A 10,322-nucleotide genomic window follows, 5' to 3' on the forward strand; every position below is an offset into this window, starting at 1 on the left:
TTAAATTTGACGTTATACAGCCTGGCTAAAACAAGTTAACTCCTTAATCAATTCACATACCTCAAGGTGTAATCTTGTAGCTACTGACATGTTGAATTGTGGTTATGTTATGTGTGTGGTTAGTTCCCGTCCCCATTTGGAGATCTCCAGGTTGCAGTTATACCCTACTCCAGTGGATTACATTTGTTTCTGAAGGGAATGTGCCCCTGATCTACATAAATGTGTCTCTGTTTGCGCAAATCATTTGTGATCCAGCTTCACCTACAGAAAAAGTGATGTAATGAATGCAAATTTTTTTTGGATTACCCAAAGTTTAATTGTGTTGTTCTCTTATTCAAATTATAAATGATATAACTAAACAAATTAATAAATATTTAAGTGAAGCTGTGTGCTTGAATTTGTCATCGCATCATCCTATGCAGTGTGGTGAATTATTATTGCTCATTATTGTCTATAGGCTATTTTAATAATTTAAATAGCATGGGGTATCTTAATATATTGATTAATGACATTGTGTAATAATATTTCACCACCAAATATTTAGGCTAATACCTTCTTTTTTCCGTTGTCAATGCAGGCTTTTTTTATTTATTTTTTTTAGCTTAGGCTACTGACCGTTATGGATTAGTGTAGCCTACATTAAAAAAATCTTGAACATAAAACAACAGGATAAAAATATAGTTGATGACTAGACAATGATTTCATGACTCTAGACACTTCTTTGTGAAGACAGTGGCATAATAGAGTGAAACAATATGTTCTTTAGCCATATAAAAACAGTTGTAATGTGTGTGGGTAAAACTTTTCCCGCTGGCAGTTTTAGGTATACAGCGACCTCTGGCGGTTCTAGTATTAAAGGGGTCATAAGATGTGATTTCAATTTTTCCTTTCTCTTTGGAGTGTTACAAGCTCTTGGTGCATGAAGAAGATCTGTAAAGCTGCAAAGACTAAAGTCTCAAATCCAAAGAGATATTCTTTATAAAAGTTAAGGCTATGCCATGCCCCCCTAAAATGGCTCATTCAAACATGCCCCCACATGTCTACGTCACTATGTGGAAATAATTACATAATGCCGCCCAAATGTTCATGCAAAGAAAGAAGGCGTGGTTCAGCTGTCTTAACGGTCCGTGGCTTGTGTACTGCAAACACATAGGAGCTTCATCACTGTGTCTGTCCCACGACTCTGTTCCCCTTTCGGGCTTGAACTGATGGTAAAACCAACTGTCTTTACATTTATTTTGGAAGATGAAGCTCACGGTTATGGAAAGGGGCGTTACATTTCCGACACGTGCTTGTGGTGTTTGGCCAATCACAATGCACTGGGTCAGTTGGCTAATCAGAGCAGACTGCGCTTGTCGGAAGGAGGGACTTTGTAGAAAATGAAGCGTTTGAGAGAGGCGGGGCATAGAGGACCTACAATAATGTACAGTATTTGAATTGGTTACAGTTTTTTTTAAAAATAATTTTATTACATCAATTCAATAACATTAATTAAATGTAAAAATCAAATGAAAAATAAAAATTTTTATTGTATCAATCCAGTCACATGTATACATTGTATATGTAGAATGAGGAATAAATCTTTTATTTCAACAGCAATAGAAACAAGGAAGTCATGTGGAGCATTAAGTTTGAGAATTGTTTAAGGGTGTGGGCGAACCTTTAAAAGAAAATGTTGTCAGATCTACTCTACTTCCATCTAGAGGACAAACATTTAATCTGCATCTAGAGTTGTAGGAGACATGAGCTCAAGTATAGGCAACAAAAGAGAGCATGTGATCTTAACTGACTCTGTCAGTAATTACATCTGCCAACAAAATTTACCAGTTTCAGTTGCAGACTGTACCACCTCTTCAAAGAAAAGATGATTTAATTTCTCTGACACTGAGTTTTTAGATAATTGCATCTTAATGATTAATTTATTTATAAAACAGGTGAGAGAAAGAGAGAATTTGTAGAATGTTTGAGAGAACAGAAAAAAAAAATCAAGAAGGAAGGAGTGCCAACAGATGAGTGAGGCAGAGGGGAAGTGTGGCAGATAATGCTTCCCAGACTTGGCTCAGTTCCTGTTGAGGTGGGGTGAATCATGGATTTTCTCCATGTAGGATGAGGGAAATGACCAAGGATTTCTTTTTCCTGATTAACCAAGCATGCCTGCGCCTTCCAAGCCTTTCCTGTCTGTACAAGGGACTTTGTTTGTGTGTGTGTGTGTGTCTGTGTGTGTGTGTGTGTGTGTGTGTGTGTGTGTGTGTGTGTGTGTGTGGGTGTGTGTGTGTGTGTGTGTGTGTGTGTGTGTGTGTGTGTGTGTGTGTGTGTGTGTGAATGTGCATACATAGTTTGGGGAAAATACTAGCCCCAAATGTGAACTAAATCTGTTATAAAAAAAAATAAATTAAAAAAAAAGATTCTTAAGAAAAGTAAATACTGTTTTGTATCTAATAAAGCTAAAGGTTTTATATTAGTATTACACCTTTGTATACAAACACATAAAATGCTTTTTGGTGTACTTTACAATTACAAAGCAAAACAGACATGGATTTTTTTCCCCTCATGGGATGCCTTTACCTGTCTACCAACAAAGTGAATGTCAAAAACAATAAGGGTTTTAAAATAAAATTGGGGTTGGTATAAGTTTTTTTTTATGCTTTTAGAACATTTAGAAAATACTTATGTTTAAAAAAGATTCATTTATTTGATTTAAAAATACAATAAAAAGCAATATTGTGAAATATTATTTCTAAATATTTTAAAATGTAATTTGCCCCCCCCCCCAATTTGCTGATTTGCTGCTAATATATATAGATATATATATATATATATATATATATATATGTTATCTTATTTTTGTTAAGTAACTTTTGTACTAAATAATTATATAGTTGTATAAAAGCAGTATCACAATCATGCTGTTGGTCAGAATATCTATGTGATTACCTGCAGTCTTGTGCTTACATTATTATTCAGAATATCAGGATAATCAGAGCAGCACTATTGCTTGTATGATATTGCTCCATTATATACTGATATGAGATACATATATGAGATCACAAAATATCATTGCTTGTTGATGAAATACATTAAAACCAGAGAATAAAAAATGTTTTGCATGACCACAGACCTATAAATAACATATTTTTAAGACTGATATTTACACTCTTAAAATTAAAGGTTCCCAAGGGGGTTAGAGCAGTGATGCCAAGGTTTATTCTGGTTTCCCAAACGAACCTTTCAATGAACAGTTCTTGAAAGAACCATGTTTTTTTCTTAGAGCAAATAACATTTTAATAATCTAAAGAACATTTTTCTAATATAAAGGACCTTTTGTGAAATGGAAATGTTACATGGGTGTTAAAGGTTCTTTATGGAACCATTAATGTCAATAAAGAACCTTTATTCTTAAGAGTGTACAGGTGTTCCAGGACTGTGGGAATATGACATTTATATTTCATTTCTAAGACTATGAAAAACATGCATGCCCCACAGAGGTCAGGAAAACTCAAAATCTGACCCTCACTCTCTCTCTCTCTCACACACACACACACACACACACACAACCAAAGCAGCCATTTCATTTATACGCAAGCTACATGTAGCTGCATGTTCTCAGCAAAGCATTTTGCTGCAGAATCTCACATGAGCATGTCACAGTCACATTATGGCTGCTCTGCTCTATGGTTGCCAATGGTGACAGAAGCTTCCTCTCAGGCATGAGCTGGGCTGGGCATCAGGGGGTCCCACCACAGAAACAGTATAAGCTTCAGTTCATTGGGTCCCACGGCCCAGTGCTGGGAGTCACATGGTACCACTGTGACCAACCCCCTCCTTCCTCTCTCTCAAAATCCCTTCGAGTGGGGGAAGGGAAGGAGAGGAGGGAAGTGGGGAGAGAAAGAGGGAGGGTTGAGTTGGAAGCATGAAGGCAAGGTGAAAAGTGTGAAGCAAACAAACGAGTGAGAGGGAGTCTCGTATCATCCGGCGTAACGAAGAAGAGGAAATCATAGCCATAGCCCTGACCCTGTGCACATAACCTGAAGCAAAGGATCACAGTGTAACTAGACAGACAGAGAGAGAAAGTGACATAGATAATAGGAACACTCCGGAGCATTTGACTGGATAAAAGGCTGTCGGAGAGGGAATGTATCTTGGTGGCTCATCTTCAGGGAGCCTCCCGGCTATGTAAGGACGTCTGTGGATATTTGTAAGGATTGCTTAATTAGGGAAGATACTTTGGGAATATTGCATTGGGAAGCCGGAATAGTGTGCCATGAGTGGGAACAGGAGGCGGAAGAGGGATTGCTGAAGCATGGAGCAGGTGAGTGTTACAGCCTGTGTACAATTACACAGAACAAACATGTTTCCCATTTCATGACAGTGACGTTTCAGGCAAAATGAAATAGCACTGCAGGATGCTCGCATCAATCTCTAACAGCTAAACAATCCTCAATACTGTGTGCATTGCTTTTTATGTTTTTAGCTTATTCTGTTCATGATTCTTTTCTTTGTGATGTTGATGTAATTCAAAGAACATCATTTCATATGTAAAGGGTGTTGGTATCAGAATCACCATTTGATTTGAATATAGCCTTTTTTATTTGCCATTTCACTGCTTAATATCAGATATGAGTAACCTTATACTCTGCTTTGCATGACAGCAATGCATCTAAAACACTAGCATGCAGATACCAGTCCAGACAAGTACATCATATTTGATAACTGCAGATTTAGGTAAGCATTGTACTGAAGTTTAGGGGATGTGGCTAATTTTGCGCTTGAAGAACATGACAGATTTTTTTAAGTTTAGTCAAACTTGATTAATCCCTATGGGGAAATTACTAATAGGGTTACATAGGTGCTTCTGTGATCACACACACACACACACACAAAAAAAACAATGCTAAAATATTGGAAGACAATAAACAATTAATATTTCTCAAACTCAAAGAGCTGAAAATGTTCATAATGTTTGATTTACACACACACACAGAGAGAGAGAGTTTTTATAGGCATTCCACTAATATATGTTGATTTTAAGTAGTATATATATATATATATATATATATATATAATATATATATATATAAATTATATATATATATATAATTTGTTCTTATTTACATATATAACTACAAAATTGAAATGGATGACAAGCGGCTGCATCTCTTTCCAGCTGTTGCTTGCTAGGCAGTGACACTAAAAAGAAACAAGGATGCTGATTCCCTGGGCTGAATTTGCTGCCTGAGCATTACGTCACAGTCTCAATAGTCTTGCTCCTTTGGGACAGGGCTGGGTGTGAGAGACACCGTGACACTGCGTTTTGCTTTTGTTAGTATTTCAGCCACGTTTGAATGCCATTTAGCAAAATATTTATTTCCTGAACAATCTTCCCCTCTCTTTAAGTGGGTTGCATGCTGTTTTTCCCGCTCTCCTGAGATGAATTATTCATGCACTAATTCAGAGGGGGACATGGCACGTCCTCAGCCACGTCTTGCACGGACCTAACATCGCTAACCAGGTGATGTCATCCCCATGCAATAGTAGGGATGTCACTGAGTGGGATAGTTATATTATTACATTGTGTGAAAGTGTGTGAGAATATAAATATGATGACATGTGAATACACGATACATCAAAAATAGCAGTAATATGTTTGTCATTATATTCGTTTTAAGTCTATTTTATACAATTTAATATTAGATTTATATTGGTGGGGTGTTTAATGTCTATAAAATCAATCATCAGTTTTTTGTGCTCTCTGAGTTTGAGACTTATTCATGACATATTTATTTGTAACATGCCTCCTTAGTTTGATTTATGCTAATAATGTGGTGCGGATGTTTCACATAATATCTCAGATTCCTATTTCCCCTGTAGATTTACAGTGTTTGTCATTCAGAAGAAGTATCTGGATGGCCACTCACATATAATTGAGTGCTATGAGAGGAATAGGAAGAGGGTTTATGGGCAGAGGAGGTCAGTGCTGAACAGACACCCGATCTTATCTCCAAATGTGTCATGGAAAAATGCCAACAGGCACTAATGACTAACTAGCCAAACAACAGACCACCACGGACTGAGAGTAGCAGTAGGTCGATACCATAAAAAAAAAAATACAAAAAAGTCAATAATAACACATCTTTGCTCTAATTAGTGCAAGGAAGCATAAGGTAAAAGATGCTTCACATACTTAACATTTTCCCTGGACTATGATACAGTCCAGAATGTGTGTGTGTGTGTGTGTGTGTGTGTGTGTGTGTGTGTGTGTGTGTGTGTGTGTGTGTGTGTGTGTGTGTGTGTGTGTGTGTGTGAAGGTTGTTTCATTGATCAGGTGTATGGATGGAATGGCTGTAGGACAGTAATAGTAGCTGGCTCTGTGAGCACAAGTGCAAACCAACTAAAAATAACAGCTGAGTTCGTGCTGCTAGTTTATTCTGATCTATTTGCATTGCAGATAATTCTTCTTGTCAAAGAACTGTAATTTATCTTATGTATTAAACAGACCCATGAGCCAAAACACAGCTGCAACTGTAGGCAGTAATGCAGAAACAGACATTTGTCACAAGCTGGCAGTGTGCTCATGGGATAGAGGGACATACAAAATTAAAGACGTGGCTATAGATGAATCAGTCCTAATGAGGAAAAGGACTCAGTTGTATTATTTGGCTTTCAATTAGGTTCAGTTGATTTTGTCAGTATTTATTGGTATGTAATATGCAGCAGTTATTTATAAACTTTTATCAAAATAATTATGTCCCACCTTTGAATTTCCTTTTTGGCTAAGGTCACAGGACCTCTTATTAGGTGTGTTCAACTTCAGCTGGCCTTACCAATTGTTGTGATTTGCCTCTTGCAGTCAGTGTTGTCCTCTGGGGAAACTCACGTTGTTTGATTTCTTTATCACAGATGATGTGGATTAGATGCAAGATCTGTCAAATAAACAGACGACTCATATTTTAGACGAAAACAACAGTTTGAAGTTAAATTGTAAAAAATCCATTAAAAATCCATCTTGATGGATTTGTTTCTCACAAACATTCAGCTTTTCGCTTCACAAGTCGTCAACTGATAGACTTTAGTCATGTGTATTACTTGTGGACTATTGTGATGTTTTTATCAGCTGTTTGAAATCTCATTCCGGTGGCACCCATTCACTGCAGAGGATCCATTGGTGAGCAAGTCAAGTAATGCTAATACTACCATAAATATTTTCAATCAATATTACATTAATTACACCACCTACTGGTGTTATTGATGTAACCTGCAGAAGGGGTCACTGTAAACCTCCTCACAGGTTGATAGCCTGTCTGGAATGTGAGAACACAGACAAGGGGAGTGATACAAATAGTGAAAAATCCTAGTGCTGTTGGACTGTATATTAGCACACTTGGAGTGCCGCATTACCAATCTAATAAAATAATGGAAATAAGGAGACCTGTCACTTTACGGAAGTAAAATGGCTTGCAAATGGATCATTTTATCCAAACAAAAAATAATCTCTACCAAGAGATTTTTTATTTCTTCCCTTCCTTTGACTTGGAATCAAGTTTTGGTCTCATCTTACATGAGATTCGTTTTCACCAAACTGTCTACGAGCCATTTTTAATGTGTCTATGGAATGGCTACAAATGTACACAGAATCTCTGAGATACTGCACTGCAGTGTATTGAAAGAAAAACTGCGGATGCTCCAGCAATATCAGCAAATCATTCTAGATCTGCAGTCAGGCAGCAACTGTGCATTTTATATTCTACAGAAGACACTTAAGAAAACAAGCTTCCATTTGAAGCAGACAATAAATTTACTACAGTGTTCTTAATGGGGCAAACTCCAGGTCATAAGGGCTCACCACAAGACAAAAGAGCTCTCATGTTGTCTGGATGGGCCTGTTTTCTCTGCTAATGTCTGAGTTGCTGACATTACAGCTGGAGCTAATGACCTGTTACTTCATCACTGTCCACCATCCCTGAATTGCATATATGAGAGCGAGAGAGAGATTGGGAGTTTGTCTTACATTCGTTTATCTCATTCACATTTTCTTCATCTTGTGCCTTCTTCTCAACCCCTTCACATCCAGCAGCTCATCTGTTCTGCCTCTGTCATGTATTTTATCCCTCTCGTGGCCATATTGTGACATTTTAGGTTTTATATCATGTTGGTTAGATTACATGGATTATGGATTATATTTGGAGGGAAATTCATCCCACTCTACAGTTCGTGGGCAGATGGCTGAGGGTTTGTGCTCATAGAGAAAATGGCCTCATATTAGCAAACTAACTAACATTATTGGTAGATTTATAATGTAAACAGTGTTTTTGTAGTTGCAGTAAATTATAAGGGAGGTTATGGGGCAAAACTATTGCTCTTAAATGGAGCATGAACTGCTTGGCTTTGAAGAAACTGGCATGTACTTCTGAGATATGTTTTACAGATGATGCTCTTTCCAGATCTTAATGTATTTAACAGTCAGCTTACTTTAAAGCAATGCCTGGGACCATTCTGATTGGCAAATGGACTGAACAGGATATATTTTTGTAAATGTTGGTGATGACTCAAAGGAGCTAATTTAATGAACTTTAACCCAAAATTAGAAACAATAATGTTTCTTCTAATATTTGATATCTATTTTCTCTGTGCTGAAATAGCACACAAACATTTCAAAAACACTGTATTCAAATGGCTGTTCATGTATGGATGTTTTTGAACATGTAGGGATCAGACAGAATCATCATCCCTTTGGTGTCTGACCTTTAGCCCTGAGGAAGTGATGTAAAGAGAAAGGAAACAGTGGTATGTATGCTATGCCACATGTGAATAATGAGGAAACAGGACGTTAGCGCTTTGCAAGCACCATGAGATGGTCTCAGTGACCAAAAACAGCCTCAGTATCCTCATCACAGCTCATGAATAGAGAAAATGGTAGTTCGTGTAACACAATACAGTACCATTCAGAGCATTTCCTCTCACTCAAGTTATTTTTACCTTTTAGTGCTTTCTTCTTTCCTCCAGGGATAATTTAGCACAGTATCACAGATGTTTCTGCAGCACATTCATATACACATACTATATATAAACACTGCTTTCTAAGGGCCTCAAAATACATTAAATATTTATAGCACATAGTCAACACTTGTATAATTATATTTTTATCTAACTTTTTAATCTAAGTCAGATTTGAGTAAGTGTTGGTTTAGCATGTTTCTTTCTTCATTTAGCCTGGTAATTTGTAAAACACACATAATATATCAGTCTTCCACAACAAAGCATGATTTCTCTTCATGACTGAAGAAACTGAACGACGTAGATTTATGACAGGTTGTAGGGACCACAGAAGATATGGGGTCGAGAACCCTGAGACCCCTCCCTTCTGTCCCAGACACATACAGTGGGTTCAACTATATAGGAGTCAATATTAATCTGGGGTTTTAAAATTTTATTTAAACTTGGAAATACACAAAAAGCTTTGGGATGATTTTTAGAAAGTATAAACAAAGAAACGTTACGTAAAATGAAGAGGTAATTTAATTAAATGAAATTAAATTAAGTAAATGAGTGTCCTTGATCAAGTGACTCTTTGTACAGATGTTCATTTGTTCTTTTCAAAAAAGCTCAAGATGCTCTTTGAATCGTTTCAAATCATGCGGTTTCATATGACCTTTAAATTCAAATTTAAACATTAAACTTCTGGAGTTCTTACAGCTCAAGTGCTGCTCCATATTAAAGCAAGTACAGACACATTCAGAACCTCATGTAATTGTTATGTTGTTCATATAAATTCTAATGTAAAAAAATTTACTAAATTAGAAATATACAAAATTTAGGCAGTTTCATAATGGGACTTTATTTGAACCCCACTGTACATCTTCATAAAAGAACGGGAAAGACCCACACAGCTTGAAATAATAGTATAACATTAGATCACTACATAAAAACACACTGTAGTACTAAGTATTGCTGCCGGGCTTTATTACGAGTGCTGCTTGGATGATGATGATGATGATTATGAGATGCACATGGGAAGGATTCTGCGCAGCACTGGAACCATATACAAGGTTCATTTAACAAATGTTTTGGTACAATGCATAACAGTGACTTTAAGCCTTATGAACATTTTGAGCCCAAAAGAGCTTAATGGCAGCAGAATGGAAATTATGTGAAAAATAACTTACATGTGGCTGTGTTTTGGCACAGAGCTACAGTCTCCCAATCGCTCTGTCTCCTCTTATCTCGTGGCTTGCAGGGGTTATTGGGATCATTTGATCTGGTTTGGTGGTAGGAGAGGATAATGAGAACTGGAAGGGTTTCTGAGTTAAATACACTTACTCACACAA

The 10,322-nt window shown here is 36.9% G+C and overlaps 1 protein-coding gene and 1 long non-coding RNA gene across 2 annotated transcripts in view; one reads left to right on the plus strand and one right to left on the minus strand.

The window, feature by feature from the left end:
* The first annotated feature begins 3,863 nt into the window (after positions 1–3,863).
* The window catches only part of LOC109045929 (rho GTPase-activating protein 23-like), a 66,742-nt gene continuing 60,283 nt past the window's right edge, over positions 3,864–10,322 (plus strand). Inside the window, 1 exon segment of the mRNA XM_042721502.1 lies at positions 3,864–4,309. Within this exon segment, the coding sequence (XP_042577436.1) occupies positions 4,301–4,309 (9 nt within the window). The 5' untranslated portion in view covers positions 3,864–4,300.
* The window catches only part of LOC109074272, a 6,094-nt gene continuing 2,337 nt past the window's right edge, over positions 6,566–10,322 (minus strand). Inside the window, exons 2-3 of the long non-coding RNA XR_002014999.2 lie at positions 10,161–10,252; positions 6,566–6,920 (exon numbers count right to left, since the gene is read on the minus strand). This is a non-coding gene — a long non-coding RNA (uncharacterized LOC109074272). The remainder of the gene's footprint in view (positions 6,921–10,160; positions 10,253–10,322) is intronic.

The sequence above is a fragment of the Cyprinus carpio genome, chromosome A3, assembly GCF_018340385.1.
Source record: "Cyprinus carpio isolate SPL01 chromosome A3, ASM1834038v1, whole genome shotgun sequence".
In the NCBI taxonomy this organism is placed as follows: Eukaryota; Metazoa; Chordata; class Actinopteri; order Cypriniformes; family Cyprinidae; genus Cyprinus; species Cyprinus carpio.